This window comes from Pocillopora damicornis, chromosome 8 (assembly GCF_964200805.1).
Source record: "Pocillopora damicornis chromosome 8, jaPocDami1.2, whole genome shotgun sequence".
Lineage (NCBI taxonomy): Eukaryota > Metazoa > Cnidaria > Anthozoa > Scleractinia > Pocilloporidae > Pocillopora > Pocillopora damicornis.
The window spans coordinates 16,725,378-16,746,754 of NC_142677.1; the positions used below are offsets into that span (position 1 = coordinate 16,725,378).

The window sequence follows — 21,377 nt, forward strand, 5'->3', positions numbered from 1 at the left end:
ACAATACCATGAAGGGAAGGGTTGTTCATTTCTATAACAAAAATGCACGGACGCAGCGTAACATACAAGTAAAGTTCTGTTGCTAAAGTTCGCGTTCGGTAAAAGGTCAACGCTTCATTTTGTTGTTAGAAACGAAAAACGCTTTTAGCATCGTCACTCAGACATATTTCAATTCCGACCATACGATCGATTTCTGTGTAGTCAAAGTCTTCATGGTATGATTAGAAACCAAGAAAGAGTTTCTCAAGCTTATGAAATGTCCGTGAGTAAGAAACGAGTACATACCAACGAACAACGCTTTATTTTGTTGTTAGAAACTGACAACGCTTCCCTTTGTTGCAAGAAACGAACAACGCTTTTAGAACCGTTACTCTAACGTACACTGAAATTCTGATGTTTTTAGTATTTGTTTCTTTGGTCGACTTGACTTTTTTTTCGGGCGACATAACTAACATTTCGGGCAACCCGACTCAGATTTCGGGCGACGTGACTTCGGGCGAGATGACTCGTACGGGATTTGAACCCATGACCTTTGCGATACCGGTGCAGCGCTCTACCAACTGAGCTAACAAGCCAACTGGGAGCTGGTCATTAAGTTGGGTCCAAATAAACCATACAAATGATGAATAATGATTGTAGATATATGAAAATCATATGAAATTTATGCCTAAAATTTATTTTCCTTAAGGAAAGGTATTGAACAATTCCGTAATCCTCACGTACAAATTATAAATTTCCCAATTTTTCTTGGTTAAGTAGCAACTGATCTGTTTTTGAACGTTGCCTGAATAGTGCTCTGCATAGTGAAGACCGACTTTATTTTGAATCAAGCAAAGCAAATACAAATGAAAACTTGCAAAACTTGTCAAAACTTTTTGGTATGAAGTATATAATTTATCCGTCTGAGAGAAGTGTCCTGGTCTTATTCAGCATCTTTTTCACGCCGAAAAAGCTGCGTGATCGTTTTAAGGAAACGAGGCCTACTACTTTATGTATCCTACTTCCGGAAAGAGATCATCAAGAAGTTTCGAATTGTTTGAAACGCACTGACGTTACACTAGAGAGGGGTAAAAAAGTCAACGTGACTTCGCAGAAAATTCGCCTTGTCATCCGTTCCGCGCACTGCATGCTGGGTCAAGGCCAGCTGGCATATAAACAATTCGTGCACGCAAAAGTTTGTGTCGACACGCGACAAAGTTTATATACTTGTTGTCATTGATGGTGTTTTACTTAGATCTTAAGACGCAAGACAGTATGGTTGTGGCTCGAGGTGTTACCCGTGTTGAAAAGTCCCGACAGATGAGGGAAGGCGGTGGATTTCTCGTTCGAAGACCTGTCGGAGATCGCATCGATCATTGTGATCCGTTCCTTATGTTGGATCATTTAGGACCGGTGGTTTATGGACCAGGAGAGGCTGTAGGAGCGCCTGATCATCCTCATCGTGGATTTGAGACCGTTACTTATCTCATTGACGGTAAGACACGAGTTTCTTTTTATTTTCAAAATTAAGATAAAAAAGAGGGGTTTACCGATCGAATTATAGCATGACACTTATCAAATTACGTAATTAGTGTCAAAGCTTTTAAATCCTCTCCAAAAATCGACCGAAATGAGTGCACATAGATTGTCTGACCAGTTAACATCGTAGAATCGAGATCTGCACCTCAAGATAAGATTACGTCGAAGAAAATTAGGCCAATTTGTGTTTCGATGATTTATTTACTCGACATTTCCGCAAATATTAAATCTCTTCGTTTTATTTGATCAAATGTTTGGAAACTAGCTCAAATGGTCAGAATAAGCAAAAGGAAACTCTATTTCCTCGTTTTCCTTTAACAAAAAAATCGAGACCAAATTTACCGTCATTATTTACGTTGCAACGACAGCGGGGAGGGAGCAAATTTAGAATTTTAGGTCTCTACTACAATTGGTTTTGTGCAGGTTCTCTGATTTTCTGACCTCTGCAAAATTCTCCAAATTCTTTTCATACCTAGAAAGTGTGTGTGAAGAAATTTATATCTCCTTGAGAAGACGGCACAATGCTAAAATCCAGTTAAATATTTCAAACTCTTATTCACTATTTGGAATTGACCATTTAAACCTTAGGAGTGTCTAGCATCTGCTGAATCATCTATTGAGAACGTGAGAATCAAGGAAATGATCACCAACCTAAGAGGCTTTGATTGTTAAAGAAATTCTTCTCATCAGTACCAAAGGAAATGTATAGAGATGAGTATGGAGAATATAGGGGTGTTGAAGGTTGACCTAAATTATGTCTTTTTGTGTATAGGAGAGATGAAACACCAGGACAGTGCTGGAAATAATGGTGTTTTAAAAGAAGGCTGGGTTCAGTGGATGACAGCAGGATCTGGTGTTGTCCACAGTGAAATGCCATCCGATGAATTTCTAAAGAGAGGTGGGAGATCAGAAGGCTTTCAACTCTGGGTAAACTTGCCTGCAAAAGAGAAGATGATCAAACCAAGGTACCAGGACACTGATGCTAAGAAAATTCCAGTGGTTAGCAGTCCAGGTATGATTTGATCTTGTAAGATTTTCTTCCAATCCTTAAAAATGCTTCTAAAAATAACTATTTTTGTTTTATCATGATCCTAAATGGCTTAAAACTTTTCCATTGAAAGCTTTGAATCAATTAAAGGGGTTAATTTTTTATTGTAAAGAACTGTTTTCGTTATTGACTTTTCAGGTTCCTAAGTCTTACTTTGGATACAGTTTGAGTGGTTTTTAAGTTTTCTATTGTGGTTTCAGTGCCTCCCTTGCTGTGAGTTTAAGAACAGTTTGGCCTCTCTTTCTTTGTATAACAAACTATTTATTCATGTTTCAGTATGCTTATCAAAATAATAATGCAAGGAATTTAGTTACTAGAATGAAGTGGGAGAAAATTTGTATTGAATGCAGCTAAGAGCAACTCATGGTTTGAAGTGGGTCAATTGTTCATCATCTCTTAAATTCTTTTCCCTAATAGATGGGAAAACCAAGGTGAAAGTTATAGCAGGAGAAAGCTTGGGAGCCAAAGCTGTTATAGACACACGAACACCAATCATGTTCCTGGACATTCATATACAGGCTGGTGGATCATTTGTTCAGGATGTTCCTGAGCAATTTGATGGATTTGCTTATGTTTGGAGAGGAGCTGGTTCATTCACTGATGAAAGAGTCTCTGTGGAGATGGGAATGGTAAATAAAAAAAAAATTTGCCAAAGTTATCTTAAGCCCTTTTAAAAAACTCTTTGGTAGAAATGAATTTGGAACCTTTAGGCCAGTTGGGTACACTACAAAGAGGGTCACTTATACCCAATTGTAAAACTCATCATGTAAAAATATAAAATATTTATAAATATAAATATCACAAATAATATCAAAAACTCTTTCATGTTCACGCAAAATCAAGACAATCGCATTGAAATTATATTTTTACTTTTCTAGTCTTGACAAGTCTTAGGTGTCAAAGTAGTGTCTTATCTTATTTGTTCAAGAACCATTGGTGGTCTGTTTTATGACCTTTATCAATCCATATGAAGTCCCTATTTGTGTCAAAATCCTGGTCAAAATTTAACCACAGTTGTTTGAGAACAATACCTTCATTTCCAAAACAATAAAATAGCCAGAAATTCATCACCCAAAACAAGATGATTTATGAATTAGGTTTAGTTCAGCACATAATTCATGATTTTAAAAAATAGTTCACATGGACATGATTCACAAATAAAAAAAAGAGTCAGATCAGGATTTACAAGAAAAAAAATAAAAAGATTTTCATTGAACTTCTATGCATTCCCTCTGGCCTCCACATAACTCTACATGTTGGAAAATTTAAAGATATTTCAATTTTCCAAGTTCATGTTGAGCTACTTGAACAGAAAATCCCAAAATTGGTTCCTAGCCGCAAAACGGAAAAAACAAAACAAAACAAATCCACAGATTGAAACCTCCAGAATTTTACTAAGCCTTATAATAATTTTCTTCCTCTCTTGGATCTAGGGCCCCCTTCCCTTAAAAATTTCACTCACTTTTCTTAGGTTGGGTTAAGTTTCATAAGTTTAAAACAATCATAAGGAAAGAAACTTGAATTAATTAAATTGTTCATAAAGGAAGTTCATATTTGTTTTCTTTTTGCAGGTGGGTGTGCTTGGAAAAGGAAACACTTTTCAGATAAATGCAAGTCCCAATGAAGACATTCATGTGCTCTTGATTGCAGGGGTACCAATAAATGAACCAATTGCCAGGCATGGACCATTTGTTATGAACAAATGGGAGGAGATAGAGCAAGCTTTTAGGGATTATCAATCTGGCAAACTTGGTTCCATCGAGGGATCTGAAGAACGTTATGCCAAGACACAGAATGCAGTCAGTAAACAGAAACAGACAGGAACATGGAAGAAAAAATAAATTTACATCTTTAGTTCACTTTGACTGAAAATGAAGAGTGCAATTTTTCTGAAGTAGTACGTCAAAGATGCCATCGGATTTTTTCATCTTGAAAATTAAGTTTTAATTTTTTCAACTTCATCAATTATAGTCCTTTTAAATCTGATAAAAATTTTTCAACACATGTTTAAAGTTAGCACCTTTAACCAAATACCACTCTTCCCCTACTCTGTTTGTTCAATTTTACCCTTGAGGACATTTGGTAAAACTCCTTTGAGGATATATATATATATATATTGTCCCTCAAGGCTTATGGATTTAGTTCCATCTCTCTGACGAAGACATTCACATTGTGTTATAAGTTAAGTTCTCTAAATGTTTATTGCTACAAAAAGTCAATTTGAGGATATCAAAGTTGTAATATTTTTCTTGATCTTCTGTTGGTTGTTATAAAGTTATTAAGGAATATTTATATTTCATCAGTTTTTTACTGGGTATTAAAATTGCATTTTAAAACCCTGTAATCCCTCCACCTAACTTGCCACTCTTTTGAGCAATATAATTTATCTAACCCCATTTCCATATCAACAGGCCCTCTAATCTTCTGTTTGGAAACAAAAAATTAATCCCAATTGGAATAAGTTGAGAGACTTGATCAGCTACAATCAGTCAGTGATGTCACTTTGACAATACAATTATAAGAAGTTGTTTTTGCAGGTATGAGATCAAGTATGATTTAATTTGGCTTAAGGTTCTGTTGAAGAAATTTTTCCTTAACATTTTTGTATGTTTATCACGGCTATGGTATTGGCCTAGTATTCTTGTATGCAAATAAAAAGTGTAAAAACTCTGATTTATTGTATCTTTCAAACAGTTGAGGAATGCATTAACTTGCCAGTGTTGACCTTGAGAGAATTGATGATCAGGAGATACCTAAATTAGTGATCATTTCCTTTGTTCTTACGACCTTAATATTTAATTTAAGGGGCATACTGTTAGGAGAAATTAGAAGCCAGTCACTTTTCAAGGGTTAAAAGGTGGAGCACTGTGATCTTTATGGTAAGGATTGTCCTGAAAAGGACTGTTGTCAAAGAAAGAATCAAGCATTTTGAAAACCAAAGTGGATGTACAATTAAGAGTAAATTTACTTCCTGGTCCTGGCTGTAAAAGAAGAAGGGAGTGGACAAAGTATAATACCAGAGCAATGCAAAGGATAACAACAAAGTTGATACCATATTTTATTTATAAAAAAAATTCATGTGGCTTTAAAGTGCTTTTTACAAGTCTGCCATAATTTTAGCTACATGTATCAATATTCCAGATTAAAAAGATTAAAGATTAAAGGTTAAAACTAAATGTTTACCCTCATTTAGCTCTCTCTTCATTAAGAAAAATAGCAAAGTCACACTTAACAGTTCTGGCTATTGATTGTAAAGTAAACAATCAGTCACCAGCCAAAGAGGAGTTTACCCATTCTGGAAACAAAACATGTGACAAAACAAATATTTTCAATAAAGATCTGATCTGTTCATAAGCAACCTATGACCAAAGTATGAATGTACACCAAAAGTAAAAGAGTAATTAAGTTCCAGCAGAAATGACTCTTTTTTAGTTGCCCATTTACCAGCATTTCCTTTTTCTTATTTCATGCCCTAACTATAGTATTCTCCATACATTTCTATGGTACTAAGTAGGAGGATTTTTTTAACAATCACAAACTTCACAAGTTGGTGATCATTTTTTTTCATTCTCATGACTTAAATGTTTGGATCAATGGTGATAAAGTGAGGACAAATTGGATGCCAGTCACTCGTAGAGATTAAAAGGTTAAAAAAGCAATTACTACCAGAAGTTTACTGCAACCTTTTTGTTATCTTTTGGGAGGGATGGGGGGGGGGGGGGGGGGAGACCAAGACACTTAAGTCAGAAACATTAGCAAACCAAATTGGAAATCAAAGGACTTGTTGCACCAAAAGAGACATAAAGCATAAAACAAGACAATAATGTAAAATTAATTCATAAAGTAACAATCATAAGTTACAACATCAATAAACAATAATTAACTCTTAAAATTGACTTGCAGTTCAAGTTTCTTTAAACAATCAGCAAGCGCCCTTAAAAAATACTATTTTGGGTAAAACAAACCAGTTGACTATTTGCTGTAACAAGACAATTATTGAACAGGTTCCAAGGAAAATTATCTTCATAGCACATGGAGAATTTTGGTCAGAATCTTTGTCCTAGCTAAAGAACAAAACAAGTTGCTCAGGTTCAAACTGGCACTAATTTGTTTGTATACTTGTGGAGAGGAAATTAATTATTAAGTAACATTCTGCCAATTTATTTTGGAGTTAGATAAAAGGGGCTGTCTGTAGTAGAGACCTGTGATAGCAAATTGTTGCCCACTGTGGTTCAACCTTAATGTTACACTTTTTAACATCTTATTCAAAATTTTTCAATGATAGCGAAATTTAAAAAACTTTCATTTTCCCATCAAATATCACACATCTGTAACTATTCCTTAACCTTTTTGTAACAAATTATCACTGACAAAAGTATGATATGATTCAGTTTGTACATGGTTGGGTTGTATTATACTCATATAAAAAGTGATACAAAATCCACGAACGGAGGCTGTATGAAATTATTTCACATACCTCACACTTGTACAAAATTAATTTTGGGCCTTGGAAGATGGCACAAGAACCCTCAATCTATCAATGACTGTTCTGTGTGAGTTTTTCCATTTGTTGATTCTAAAAGTATCAAAAGTATTCAAAAGTATGAAACCAATACAAAATAATTCACTCATCTTCCCCATCTGACCATTCAGAACCTGTCTCACTTTCATCCTCGCTAGAGGAGTACTCAACTGCAATACGACGAGCCAAGATGGTCGCCACATCCATGATACCATTTGTGTCACTGTGCTGCTCTTTCTTTGCTTCCTGAACTTGGACTTTCCTGAGCTCCATACCTCTTCTGATGGCAGACAGTAAGTCACTGCGAGCATCAACTTGTTCCTTAGGAGGGAGGGGTGTGTCTCCACTTTGAACACTTATACTTGACTCTGAGGTTGTCAGTGAATTTGAAGATGGTGAGATTGTTGGCTGTAACCCAACAGAAGACTGAGATGCAGCTTGCTTTAGAGATGGCATTCCTCCTGCACCTGGTAAGGGAGGTGGTGGTGGAGGGGGAGGAGCTGCAGGAACCCCTGGTGGTGGTGGTGGTGGAGGAATTGCATTTCCAGCAGGTGCTGCATTAGGAGCTGGAGGAGGAGGAGGCGGCCCACCCCCAATTGCTGGGACTGGTGGGGGAGGTGGTGCTACATTTGGACGGTTTATGTTATTACCAGTGTACCTTCTAGACTGTCTTCGCTGAGCTGGAGAACCTGATTTTCCTGCTCCATCACCTGGACTGATGATATGATTGGGTGGTTCACCATCAGGGATGCCACCATTAGGCTGTTTAGAGTACTCTGTATTACGTCTTTCAGGCTTATGATTATCTTCTGTAACAGTAGTAGGTGTTGTTGTAGCAATGCCAGCAGTTTTAAATTCCTCACCTTGTGCACAGTAGACTCTCTTCTTCACAGCCTTGACAGGTTTTTTCTCGCTGGTTCCAGCCCTCACCCGGCCAGCCCGCTAAAACAAAACAGAATCTAACTTATAAATGCCTGGTGGCTCAGGTCATTGCTAATATACCCATAACTCAATGCTTACACATTCATTAGCACTAGTTTCCTTGGTATTAAGAGGCTAAAAGTGTTGCAGCTGACTCAGGTTGCATGTGGGGTAAGGTTAGTCACCCCAATAAAAGAAATTTGTTGGGTTTCACTGACATTTTGTCAACATCCATTCCTTCTCCTGGGCAAAGAGAGGTACTGTCAATGGCAATTAATTGTACAGCCCAGAAATACAACATCACAGGATGAGGGGATGATCTTAAAAAGAGGGCTTTTTTGAGTACAGTATAACTGTCACAAAACAAACAACAGAGCAGAACAAAAATAATAACATGGTAATCTTAGTGTAAAAGAGCTGCAACTGGTTTTAGTTCTACACCTGATCTGTCTGTTGAAAAGGTGTCAAAGTTTCACAGCAGCAGACAAAAGCAGAAATACCTACCCTTCTCTTCTTCTTTTTCTCTACTTCTTTTCTCATCTCTTCACACCATAGCTCAAAGAAGTAAGTTGGATCAGTGTAAAACTTGAGTGCATCCTTTTTGTCATCTCTGTAAGGATTCATATCTTGAAGTCTTGGAGGTTTGTCACAACCACTGTACCTCTCCTTCATTGCTGAGGGAAGAGTGCTGCTTGCCAGAACCTGTTGTTCTGTCACAATTGTACTCCTGAAGGCTTTGCGCAAGTTTATGTCTTGTAAAGAAACTGAATTCAGGGAAGAAATTAGAACAGTTAAAAATGAAAAATCAATGTAAAATGAATAAGACATTCATGGGAAAAAGATGGCAAATAAATTGTTATTAGAAACCTCATTTCTCATCATACAAACTCTAGAACATACCATCTTTTCATGACCAATATAGTAAATTTTGAAATTTAACAGGAAGCAAAGTTATGGACTCTTCTCAATGGAACACAATTTCTTCAAGGAATTGTGCAATCAACAGCACTAGTCTGCTGACCCTTTCCGAGAGGGTGTCAGAGATAAAGAGACAAACTTCCTTCCATTGTTTTACATTCGCATTAAAAGCCACAAGAAACAAACATTTTTGCTAAACGATAACCCTCCAAACTCCTTTCATTAATCGTTATTTCAAGACTTAAAGTATAGAAGCAATTAAACGTACTTGTCAGTCATACAACAAACAAGCAAAATGTGGGAAAGCTGAAACGTTAATTAGGAAAACAACTGAAATTTTGGAAACAATTAACCCATTTGACATATTTTGTATTTGTATCGAAAGGCAATCACTGTGACGAGGAATGACCGTAACCAGATTATTCAGAAAACACGATTTTAAGCTTATGATTAGAGGGTAAAGTTTTCCGAACAAAATTTACTTCAAGGAGAACAATTTCGCGATTTAAATCAGGGTAACCCCTCAATTTAGAATGGTGTTTTGTCCAACCAAGACGAGAATAAGAATAGCGACGCTTAATTATTCATTGAATCAAGATAAAAATATCAAGTTTTCTACAGCGTAAGCTCATGAAAAAGGTGATATCAACAGTAAGAAAGTGTATTTTTAACAAGCAAGATGATGTCGATTTCCGTCGTCCACGAACAAAAGAATTCAACAAATCTGGCCGAGGAATCCAAAGTAGGCAATATATTCTTTCAGCACCCATAAACTTGATCACTTACTTTCTTCCACATTGGAGTCCAGTTGTGTCACTTTAATGGACAAATTCTGCATTCTTTCATGAAGGGAGTTCGTTCTTTGAAAGATATTATTCGTTTCTGCAAATAACTCTCCAAAAAGGTCCTCTGCGTGTTTAGAAATGCTACTAAGTTGTCGCATGATTCCACATAACGTGTTTACAGACACCGCTTCCAATTCACTCTTAAACCCATCTTCTAACTTTCCACGACTTAATTCGGACGGACTGACCTGTCGTTTTATTAACGGCATGGTTGATTAAAAAATCAACCAACACCGTCCGATAAACTCCAAGATCCCAGTCTTTTATCCAACTCCAATGAACGGTGACAATGCCTGGCAGGAATTGAAAACCTACCGCATAACTTCCACCCTCGCACAAACACCCAACATGGCGACTTCCTCCTGCCCAGGGTTCTTAGCGAGCCACGTGAGGATGTCGGCTGATCTTCGGAAAGCGACCATTTTCACATTCTGTACGAATGAGTTCTGACAATTTTTAAAGAAGAAAAAGCACCATTTTCCTCTGGATCAGGGATTCGGAGGGTTTCAAGAAAAAAAAATTTGACCAGAACAAAGAATAAAGCCTGAGAACAGATAACTATGGGATAGTGTGTAAGTGAAACACAGGTAGAAATAAATATAGGTCCGTATAGCGTACGCAAACTCTTCATTTTAGAATATGCATACCGATGTTCTGGTGTAAAGGATTAACAGAGAGAGGAATGAAAGGGGAAGGGATCATAATGCAACATAAGCGGGAAATAAAATAAAAATGGTTAAAACTCGACTAAGGAAAGTGTTGAATACATATCTTTGTAGTAGCAAGTTCTTTGCTTTACTAGGTCAAGAATTGATAATCAATTAATTGACAACACAAATAAGTCAAGTTTTGTCCATTGGTGGATGATGTTTTATTTTTTCAATTTTATCAATATTCTTTCCAAAAAAGTCATTTAACATTTGCAATTTATCATTTAAATATTTCAATGAGAGGTTGTTATGTTTTGAGAGCTTAAAAGAGTTCAAAATAATTTAATTATTACAGATCGTTTCCCTATACATGTTTTATAAAATTAAATTATAAAATTTAAGAAACTTCAAAATAAGAACACTAAAGAAAAAAAAAAGGGACAATTAATCCCATTTTATTATTTGTTTTCATTCCATTTTCTCCCACACCATTAAATACCGTCTTGTTTTATCCATTTCATTTCTGCTGGAAGCAGTAATTATTTACTCCTTGGGCCAGTTGTAGGTGTGTGGAATGTACGACATGTAATCTGGACTGTACAGGTTGTCTTTTACTAACTGTTCCTTATCCTCGGGTTCAGGATGAATAGTTGCCAAACCACTGGAATATGCAAGTTTCACCACATCAACAGCCACTTTAGTGGATACCTCTCGAATTTCTTTCAGTGGAGGGAATAGGCAACCTTTCTCCAACTGAGATGCTTCCACTTGATTGGCTAAGGACTGGCGTGAGAGATAAAAGGTTTGTTAAGATAAAATTGCTCTAACTAAGACAATCTTAAGACTAGAATTTGCAAATATAGTAATTTGAAATAAACAGATTTTACTTTAGCAGAGGCCCATCTGAAGGTGTAGCTTTTGTTCCACTTTCCCCCCCTCAAATTTGACAAAAACAAAGTTTTGTTGAGAAGGAGGAGGAGAGGGTCAGTATCAGTTTTGTAAAGTTCTTGCTTTAAGTTGTTCATGTAGTTTGTATCATTGATATGTGATTCACTGTTTATATTGTTTTTGTTGTGTTATAAAAAAGGTTCTATTGTTTCTTGATTACCTTAATTTGTTTTTCATCATTGAGAAAGAATTGCATATCAGTTGCATATGACCTGATAACAGTGACCTGTGACCTACAATATGCAACCTGTCACCTAAGACCCACCACCCATGGCCTGTGCCCTTGCACACTGTGACCTGTATTTAAGACCCCCCCATCAAGGGTGCCATCTAAATGGGACTTCAGTTGTGGATAACTTCTCATACATGCAAATTGGGTTTAAATCATTATTTCAGCAAAGAACATTTAAAAATTACCTCTGCAGCAAGAAGGAACATGTCATCAGTCACATGTTGAGCTTTACAGGCAATCACAGCCAATGCCACACCAGGAAATATGTAGGCATTGTTTCCTTGGCCAGGTACGAAATGACGACCATCAGTGAGAGTAACAGGAGCAAATGGACTACCACTGGCAAACACAGCTTTACCCTAACAACAGCAGGAATATTAAACCAGTTGAATTTTCTTCTCTTTATTCCAGGGTTCTCTATGGAACCTTTCAACAACCCCCTCTGTGGTCAAAAATCTCTCCCCCTCTCCCTTCCTTTACCATGATGGGAAACAATAACACTCTTTACATGCATAATCACAAAACACCCACTAATAAACATATATCCATTCAAATCAAAGATTCATTTTGCCAAACTATCTTAACTTCTAACATTTGTGTAAGGTCTTCTTTGTTTCGTTTTCATAAATAATGATGGAGATGACAAATTATTACGAATAGCAGGCAGCCCTTAAAACCAATATCAAACATTCTGCGTTACCCCCTTGGTCAAGAGAGGAAGTTGGTCAGGGGAAAAAAAGATAAAAATTTTCCCCCACATATTTTGGGATCATCTGGACTGATAAAGAAGTTAGCTCCACTAACTAAAAGCCTAGCACAGACCACATCAAACTCAATTTCATCTCACATCAGTCCACGTATAAGCTTGTTCTGCTGTGCATTCTGCTTTGGAGGTTGGATTGCTCAGAGCAAAGATGATGGGTCGGTCATTAAAGGAAGCCATAGCCTTGACAATTTCTTCAGTGAATGCTCCAGCCACTGCTGCAACACCTGCAACAAGACAAGACACACACACAAAAAAATTAAAACGTTACATTTAGTACCTTAATGAATTAAAAAGGAAAAAGTGCCAGCAAAATGTAATCAAAGCAACCTTGTTTGTAAGGCAAGTTTAGACTGAATTAATTAATTTTGAAATTCTTGTCAACAGACAAATTTAATCCATATATCAGGAAAAGGTAAGAAATGAAAAAAAAAAAAGGAAACATACATTTTCAACACTGTTGACCTCAAACCACCCCCAACCAACTTACTCTGAGTATAGTTTCAGAGAGAACAATTTTAACTTATATTTAGAAAAATATTTTCAATATTGCAAGGTTTCAAAAAAACACTGTTACCAGTCAGTGATCTACTGTCTGTCTGTGAGACCTCTTACCACTGTCTCTTTGCCTTCCAAGAAGGCTCTCTTATTTGGATTTCATCACACTGCCCCTTACCAGCCATTGCCACCTATTAGCACCTGCTTATAGAAAAACTTATTGAAACCATTGATACTGCAAACAAACTGTATATGATTAGATGACCTCACCAATTATAGCAGTTGGTTTAATGGTTTTGACAACTTCTGCAAGAGTGCTGATGTGATTTGCTTCATGGGCATATTTCAGTTTTTCTTTATTTAATCCTCCAACTGCACGATCCTGAAAAACAAAGTTTTTTCTCAAAAAAGAAATCTTATGACTAATGAAAAAACAACAAAACATGGGATTACAGATTTTCAACAATTAAAATACATTTACTTTTGAAACACACGATCATACTGCCAGTAAGTGGAATACACAACCATACAATTATAGCTAAAAAATTATGGAGAAGGATTCAAGGCATTCTCTGTTTTCTTGATTGTGACTTAACATGCATGTGCATTCTTCGATGAGGCAACCAAAACAAAGCAACTAATTCTCGAGACTCCACTTGTAATTTCTTTCAATTCCTTTTCAAAAACTTTTCCCCAAAATTTTACATGTCAAACTCATGGTGCAGCTAATCTGCCACTGCCTATATGCTGGTGTTGACAGAGATATTCCATAATAATGAAAAATCCTGAGGGTTACCTACAGGAGACTAACAACCCCTCCCCTTTTCATGTCCAGTACAATTTAACAGAGGATTTGTTTTACTAAACTTATTGTTTTTAAATCTCACTGTAAGATGTCTGTTCACAATCATAAAATGATCATGACCAACCTTAACAACCAGTCCTCTTGAATCTACCAGCCAAATTCTCTTTTTTGCTTCCTCTTCAGATAGTCCTGCCTTTAACATGGCTCGAACAAGCAAATCAGCAATACCAATGGCAGCCTGTAAAAATATAACAAAACAGCTCTTTCAGTTCCACTCAAGAATGTCCCAAATATAATAATGAATTAATATGTCAGTGGTGCACACTCATGGTGGCAGCTGCATTTGTTCTCCAAGGCAGAAAAGATTAAGAGTGGTGTGAGAAAAACTACCTTTTTTTCTATTAAGGAAGAGGGAAGAAGGGTGGAAAATACTTGTTTGATTGTTAGATCATATCAAAATATAGGGAATGGCAACCTATTCCTGGCCACCTCTTCAGTTCTGCTATGGAGTGGTAACCCAATCTGAGTTGAATTACAATTTCAAAAACTTTTCTTTAACCTCTAAGCCCTAAGAGAGACTGGCATTTAATCTCTCCCCGCAACGTCACCTTGAATCAAGAATAAAGGTAATGATCACCAACTAGAGAAGCTCTTGACTGCTAAACAAATTCTCTTTACCAGCACCTTTAGAAAGGTATAGAGAACAGTATGGAGAATATGCACACTAATGTTAGGGTATAAAGGGTAAACCCACCTCTCCTGCACCTTGAAAAAGAAACTTGTGATCTGCAAGTTCATTCTTGGTAATTCGCAATGCTGCAAGAATTCCAGCAACTGTGACAGAAGCTGTTCCTGTAAACAAAGAGGCAGTGTGAATCCAGTTGCCAATTTTAAACCCAAAGATAGCAATGGAATTGACTGAACTACTTTGTATGCCTGATGCAAATGCTTAGTTGGTGAAAAAAGCCATTGTTATAGAGCAGCATGTACATCACTTTTACATTTATGGGTTGGTGATAAATTGCACCTGATAAAACAATTTATTCCATTTCAATTTACCTTGAATATCATCATTGAAAGTGCATATCTTATTTCTGTACTTTTCCAAGAATCTGAAGGCATTGTGGTTGCCAAAATCTTCAAACTGGATTAAAACTGTTTCACCAAATCTATAGGGCACAAAAATAGCACTTCACCATGATCTCACATCACTGACTATTCCATTATTTTGGTTCCTGATTACATAACTGGCTATCTAACATAAAGAGTAAAACTTTAAATTCATTTTCTCATGATTGTATAGTCTTTAAAAAACTAAAATGAACAAGATCAGAAATAAAAATGGGAAGTTGAAATGTAGGTCTTTTGTTGCTGGGGTAACTAATAAGTAGAATTCACCGTGCAGTTGCAGCTCCAATGAATTCATCAATCAAATCATCATACAGTTGACCAGTCACACGTTTCTGGGGTACTCCAATATAGAGAGGATCATCCAGTAAAGCCTGCAAAAATATATCAATGCTGTTGGCTTTGGAGCAAAAGATGAGAGTTTTTTGGCAGGGAGAGACTTCAAGTTGCAATGCTCTATCCCATCATATTGGGTTTAGTTTAACCCTTTAACTCCTAGGATCTGATTGTTAATTCTTCTCTCTATAGCTGCTATACATTTCCTTGTAAATTAGTTGCAAGAATTTGGTGTTTGATCAACAAAACAACTTCTACCTGATACATTTTAGTATTCTCATTACTTTTTTGCTGGTGGTGGATGGATATTGTAGGGAGAAGTTACATGTGAATCACTTCTGGGAGTGAAGGGTTAAATAAAAGGAAAATATGCAATAAGAAAAATCTCACAGGGCTGTGGACAAACACAGAGGAGGGTAGAATCTACCAGTAAGGATCAAAGATGGTCACAGAAGGATGGAGAGGATAAGAACAGACTATAAATAAACAACTCAAATAAACCCTGATATACCTGATTATTAGTTCCTACATCAATCATAACAGGAAGACATACTCCTGGGTCAATGCCGCCGCAAACTGTGTACAGTGCCAGCTTACCAACAGGTATCCCCATCCCACAGCAACCAAGGTCACCCAGGCCAAGGATACGCTCCCCATCTGTTACCACTATGGCCTAAATTTTATATTGAATAAATTTGAAAAAAGATTAAAGTTTATTAATGAAAACACCACCATTACTCTAATGAGCCTTTAAAAAATAAAATCAAGTTATACATTTTTGAGATATTGATGATTCCCATTTGCTGACAAAAACAATTTTTTTAATGATGTAACAACTGAACCAAATTCTTACATTCACTATACCTTCACATTTTCAACCGGCCAGTTTGCTACTAGTTTGTCAATATGACCTCTGTCATTAATGGAAACAAACAGCCCTCTTGGTCTCCGAAATATCAGACCATACTTCTGGCAGGCAAGCCCAACTGTTGGAGTGTAAACAATTGGCATCAGTTCCTCTGTGTGTTCCATTAAGATTTTGAAGAATAAGGATTCGTTTCTTTCTAGAAGCGACATCAGTTGGATGTATCTTTCAAGATCATTGGCCTTTCTGTGAAGTTCTCCATACATTCTTTGGACCTGAATCTCTTGAGTTGATATGCATGGAGGAAGAAGACCATGAATTCCGAGGATTTGGCGTTCTTGTAAGGTGAATGCAGTTCCCTGTTATCAAAAAGCAAATATGCAACTAAATCAATCAAAGGTACTCAACAGCCCCACACTGAATTTTATTAACTATAACTACTGTCTTGAAACCCCTCAAAGCCTGAATTTTTCAGGCTTCTTTTTGGAAAGTGCTTTAATGGCAGCTTAGTATATAACCTACCAAGATTGCTTCTTTACTTTTTATTTTCCATTATACAGATAGATCCATGAATCTCAGACCAGGAGAAGTACCCCCCCCCCCACCCTGCAACACTTACTGTGAGGGGGTGGGTGTATAGACAAATCAGTAAGAATCAAGAACTGTCCAAACTTTCCATAACATTATGATGAATTTAGAACAGTGCATTAAATAAAAATAATTGAAGAAGATTCAAAGAGCTCTGATTGCCTGCTCTATAGCTCCATGATAACCCGATTCAGCCACACTCATTCATGAATATTTATGAGAAACTTAAAACTTTATCACGGTTTGATTTTTCATTATACTCATAATTTAAAAAGTGCATGAAATTACAGACAAAATAATCATGATTCCAAAGGATGAATTGTTATTTACAAAATTGAAAAAACTAAAGATAAAAGAAACGTTGGGGTAAGAGAGAAAATATATTATCCATTGACCAAAGAAAGTTTTATGCAAATTCCTCGCGAGCACTATTTTTAAACCCTGATCAACCAAATTCCCCGAGATACAATATACAGTGCAAGTCACATGATAAAGCATATTTTAAAAAAATGTTATCACACAAACCACATCATTTATTTTTTTGGAAATTAACTCAGAAAAATGTTTAAAGAAGATTTTTTCCTTACACGGTTTAATAAGAAGTAGGAAATTGAAGAGATTTCTGAGATTTGCATAAAGATTGCCAACAACTTAAATGGTCACCAAATATGGGTACAGTACAAAAGCCGAAAGAACAACGACCTTTTTCTAAGTGTAAACTTACTTAAAAAAATACAACGTATGAAGGGTGCTTCGTATGGCGTTTTAAACTGGAAAAGCTCCAAATTAAAATATCAGACTTGGTCGCATGCACAGTATCACGAACCGTATGGACACTGTGGTCTCAGGTCGAGATCGGCAACCCGGCAAACCAAGGTTGCATCAACTATATTGAGTTACCTTGTTTAGCCTTGCATCTCTCATGATATCCGTTCCTCTGATAGTTGGAATCTTGTTGACGTGCCCTACCGCCGACATGGTTATTTCAGAGGTTTGAAGCACGGATAAAGCTTGCTTGTGCAGTTGACTAGCTCCGACCAAAACGGACTCCTGTCTGTTGGTAAAAGTAGTCACGGAGAAAATTAATGTACGTAGTTGGATTGCATGACAAGACAAATATCATACTGAGATCATCAAGTAAATATATCACTTGATGAAAAAAACAAACTGAAGTAAAAAAAAAAACAAAACAAATATGACAAAGGAGGATAAAAACGAAAACCCTTCCGAAACAGTATGATTATGTCAAAGTTATGTTTATAGCAATCGGTTCTTTAGGAGAAATCAAGATACATTCAGCTCACTAACTGTTTTATCGACATTCTCCGTAAAAGTGTTATACGAGCATAACAAAACCATGAACTTAGCATGTCTTTAGAAATTAAATCAAAGGAATGCAAGCATTCTCCAATTTAACGGACTTTTCAGCTGACATCATCCTGCTGAATGGAATATCGCCCAGTATACCGCGCGTAAACAAAGTGAAGCGGAGAACGATTACAATGATAATTTTTTTTGCCGCGGATGAGGGGGGGGGGGGGGTGGGGGAGCGGGTGGTAATTTTGTATACGGCTCGCTTGTTTTATCAGCTACTAAAGACATTCCAATACAGAAGGCAAACCCTTCACGTCCTTTTCTCTGACGTTTATGTTGTGAGTTCTGGAAATTTAGCATTTATCAAATAATTAACAATTGGTTCATACGTCAGCGTGCGTTCAAGATCGAGATATGAAGCACGCGTGAAGTTTGGAGAGCACGACAGATGCATAAGAGTTGCTCGGGGCGTAGCCAAGAGTAACTCTAGATTCTTGAGTGCTACCCAAACTTCCCAAGTGCTTCATATCTCGACGAACGCACAGCTGATGCATGAACCAATTGTTTTATTACACTTTCAACCCGATGGAAAATTTTTTTCGCGAGGGATTTGTTTGCGACGTCATGAGTGTGCACAATAGGAATATGAAGCACGCTCGCGCAATTGAATTTGATTAGACAAATTTACCAGCTATGTTCTAATCCGATTTGAAATTTTACATCACACTTCTTCTTCCATATATGTTCGTTTCGGCCAGGCACCAAAAATTCCTCACTTCCATAAAAATGCAAAGAAAGAAATACAGTCACACAAAATCTTCTCGGAGTGACACGCAAAGTTGCATATTCCCGATTAAACACCTGTAGAGACCTGGATTAAACTGAGAAAATGTGACTGATTTCGTTTTCGGTCGTTTAGCAAAATAATGTCCCCACGTTAAATTTATATTAATGTTAGACAGGCCATTTTTTAAAGTTCTACAAATGGTTTTGCAGCATACCTTGATTTTCCCTCTTCTTGTCCTTTGCCCATAATAACAACTGAGAAATCTTAGAAATAAGGATTGATGTTCCACCCAACACGATTGGATGCTACAGTTATGCGAGCGGACCTGTTGTTCCTAATTATTTGGAGTACTTGTACTTACCGAACGACCTGTCGTGTTTATAAACCTATCTTGTCTTTCATATCAGGCACCTTTCGATTATTTATCAACAAAACGCCCATCAGCCGTCGCAAGTGAAACATAATTGTTTCGATTTTGACGGGCTCTCAAATATGTATACAAACCTTTGTTTTTTCATAATGTTAATAATTCAGTCTGGGATAACAGCCAAGTATTGGATAACCAAATCGGGTTATTCTCGTGTCAATCACGTTTCTGGATCTGACGTTCGAATGTAGCCAGGTAAAATAGTATGTTGTTAATTCCATTTCGCTTTCATATGAGCGTGTAAATTCACTACGCTGCGTGCGGAAATCTCAAAGTTCAACGGTAAAATCTCAAAGTTCAACTGATGCCAAAACACAATTTTTTTTTCCAAACTGGGCTATGAGCCATTTACAGATTTCACAGTCATAGCCTAAAAGGGCAGAAACCTCCTTGCCTGTTGTTTCTCGCTTGCGAAACAAAACGATGAAAGGTCATGAAAGGGAGGTCTGCTTGTACGGGTCGGAAACCATTGGGCATTGGGATCCCTGCTTTTATTTGATAAAAGTTCGTCAGTCTCAAACAGGCTTTCATAACAAGCTCTTAAAAATTCTAGAACTGTTACCGCGGTAATAAATAATATGGCAGTGATTACTTATTTAACTGTTTTGAACCTCTTTCTCAGTTTAGTGTGCGTCCTTAAGACGATTTTCATAGAACTAAACATCTTCCTTGCATTTGGACAAATCTGTAGAGAAAATCCACTTGAGGGGTCGGCCTGACGCAGGAAGTAAATACCAGGAGGGGCTAATTTTAGAAACTGTGTCCTTTTCATATAACTGATCAGTAGACGCAATATCTGTTGTCCACAGGTTTTATTTACAGAAAAAACTAAAGGAAATAAACAAGGCTTTATTAGTAACAGTTTCAACCTTCACAACACAGCGGAGTGTTTCTCATTAGGACAAAAAATCTCGAAATTTCGGTTTAAGGTCAATGTTAAGGCAATTTTCCGGAAATTCCGTTGGGAAATTGTGAAGTGCGTTCAGAGTTAATTCTCCTTTTCCATTCGGAAAGTAACGGTGGAAAATTCCTTTGCATTGAAATGAATCCTCTTCATGTTTTCAGGCTAGAGGACGACAAAACGCCTAATGGATAAATGGTACGCGCAATTTCATCCGGTTGGTCGGTCGAATTCGGAACATCCCCTACCATTGTGCAACAATTACACCGACCGTAATTCTCCAACAAATGGCAAGCATCCCTCTGGCTGTCTGCTTGGTAGGAAGTCTCAAGCACTTTAACAGTTTTGAGAAAAGTGAAGTTCAGTAATAACGGATGATGCTCTTCTGTCTCCAGAGCACACCCTTCACTCTTGGACCACCACTATACGAAAATGGCCTTAAAAACACGGCTGATGAAGTTTAAAGATATAAACAAATATATCCTACGCGATTCTGGCGTAATAATCTACTGTAAGCAGGCTGTGTTCAACGATAGACCCAGGCAAGGGAACTTGATTACCTTATTTCTTTTTCTAATAAATATCCTAAATTTATATTGGTTGCTGTGGTTTTCTTATTTTGACAGATTCATATTTCACGCCTCCAGAATCCTATATCCTTCACTTAGTGCACTGAGTTCTGATTCACGCGCACCGCCCAGCCACTCAGATATACAACTGAGACACTTCAAACACATTAGAACGAGACTCATCAGAATAAAATTCGATGTCCGAACTTTGGTTATGGAAAAAAGTCAAGTACAACAAAGATTGCGATTGCAATTAACTTCTCATACTTATCATTACCAGGACCAAGTCCATTTGGTTAAAATGCATAAGAATGCTTTACCTATTCTGGACCTTGTCTCTAGTTACGTTGCGTGTAATTCCTTCGTTTAGAGCTTCATTTAAGTGTCGCTGAAAACGGCATCCTTAAAATTGCCTTTATACCTCATAAATTTACAAAAACTGATGCATTTCGGAGAAGAAAGAACGAATTAGGTTTCCCAATCTGTTATTTGCAATCTGTGCTCACTCTTAAACCCCTAGGAGTTACTTAACATCTAAATTCTCCTTACAAAATCACCCCTGAATCTAACATTAAAGCCACGGGAAGAAGCTCTTGATTGTTACACAAATTCTCAGCACCTTAAGACATGTACAGAGAACAGTATGAAGAGCATGCGTACTGATGTTAGGGTGTAGAGGGTTAATCTTGGCCATCCCTAATCATCCTTTTTCACCGTCTTTTGGTTTATTCTCGTTTTTCATACATTATATGTATATACATTTATTTACTTCTCCCGTTACTTACATGGTGGTC

At 37.0% G+C, this 21,377-nt stretch overlaps 3 protein-coding genes across 8 annotated transcripts; 1 reads left to right on the forward strand and 2 right to left on the reverse strand.

Moving 5' to 3' along the window:
- The first annotated feature begins 1,096 nt into the window (after positions 1 to 1,096).
- Positions 1,097 to 5,239, forward strand: LOC113672016 (uncharacterized). The gene is made up of 4 exons (XM_027188287.2): positions 1,097 to 1,474; positions 2,291 to 2,530; positions 2,984 to 3,195; positions 4,138 to 5,239. The coding sequence occupies exons 1-4, from the start codon at positions 1,219 to 1,221 to the stop codon at positions 4,405 to 4,407; spliced, it is 978 nt and encodes a 325-aa protein (XP_027044088.2). The 5' UTR covers positions 1,097 to 1,218; the 3' UTR covers positions 4,408 to 5,239.
- A 371-nt stretch (positions 5,240 to 5,610) lies between these two features.
- LOC113672015 (actin-binding protein WASF3) lies at positions 5,611 to 10,140 on the reverse strand. The gene is made up of 3 exons (XM_027188285.2): positions 9,714 to 10,140; positions 8,514 to 8,773; positions 5,611 to 8,030 (listed from the first exon to the last, which is right to left on the reverse strand). The coding sequence occupies exons 1-3, from the start codon at positions 9,979 to 9,981 to the stop codon at positions 7,191 to 7,193; spliced, it is 1,368 nt and encodes a 455-aa protein (XP_027044086.2). The 5' UTR covers positions 9,982 to 10,140; the 3' UTR covers positions 5,611 to 7,190.
- A 479-nt stretch (positions 10,141 to 10,619) lies between these two features.
- LOC113672043 (NADP-dependent malic enzyme) lies at positions 10,620 to 19,452 on the reverse strand. Of its 6 annotated transcripts, none has more exons than XM_089214188.1 (12): positions 19,191 to 19,452; positions 17,486 to 17,639; positions 15,997 to 16,356; positions 15,644 to 15,805; positions 15,067 to 15,170; positions 14,728 to 14,837; positions 14,423 to 14,520; positions 13,793 to 13,906; positions 13,134 to 13,245; positions 12,450 to 12,592; positions 11,788 to 11,961; positions 10,620 to 11,205 (listed from the first exon to the last, which is right to left on the reverse strand). In XM_089214188.1, the coding sequence occupies exons 1-12, from the start codon at positions 19,202 to 19,204 to the stop codon at positions 10,966 to 10,968; spliced, it is 1,785 nt and encodes a 594-aa protein (XP_089070314.1). In that variant the 5' UTR covers positions 19,205 to 19,452; the 3' UTR covers positions 10,620 to 10,965. The 6 variants fall into 6 exon arrangements, with proteins under 6 accessions (XP_089070314.1, XP_027044117.2, XP_027044115.2 ...); XM_027188316.2 differs by having other exon boundaries at positions 19,048 to 19,218; XM_027188314.2 differs by lacking the exon at positions 19,191 to 19,452 and adding an exon at positions 18,901 to 19,125.
- Positions 19,453 to 21,377: the final 1,925 nt, after the last annotated feature.

Bases quoted from the DNA above. Each gene is read 5' to 3' on its own strand.
- LOC113672043 (XM_027188313.2), bottom strand. From the start codon at position 17,955: ATGCTAAGTTCATGGTTTTGTTATGCTCGTATAACACTTTTACGGAGA. The intron at 17,640-17,893 runs GTTAGTGAGCTG...TTTTACCAACAG, and splicing joins CGGAGAATGTCGATAAAACA to ACAGGAGTCCGTTTTGGTCG. The intron at 13,246-13,792 runs GTTGGTCATGAT...TTTGTTTTTCAG, and splicing joins CAAGAGGACTGGTTGTTAAG to GATCGTGCAGTTGGAGGATT.
- LOC113672015 (XM_027188285.2), bottom strand. From the start codon at position 9,981: ATGCCGTTAATAAAACGACAGGTCAGTCCGTCCGAATTAAGTCGTGGA. The intron at 8,774-9,713 runs GTAAGTGATCAA...CCCTGAATTCAG, and splicing joins GGACTCCAATGTGGAAGAAA to TTTCTTTACAAGACATAAAC. The intron at 8,031-8,513 runs GTAGGTATTTCT...GTTTTGTTTTAG, and splicing joins AGAAAAAGAAGAAGAGAAGG to CGGGCTGGCCGGGTGAGGGC.
- LOC113672016 (XM_027188287.2), top strand. From the start codon at position 1,219: ATGGTGTTTTACTTAGATCTTAAGACGCAAGACAGTATGGTTGTGGCT. The intron at 2,531-2,983 runs GTATGATTTGAT...TTTCCCTAATAG, and splicing joins TCCAGTGGTTAGCAGTCCAG to ATGGGAAAACCAAGGTGAAA. The intron at 3,196-4,137 runs GTAAATAAAAAA...TTCTTTTTGCAG, and splicing joins TCTCTGTGGAGATGGGAATG to GTGGGTGTGCTTGGAAAAGG.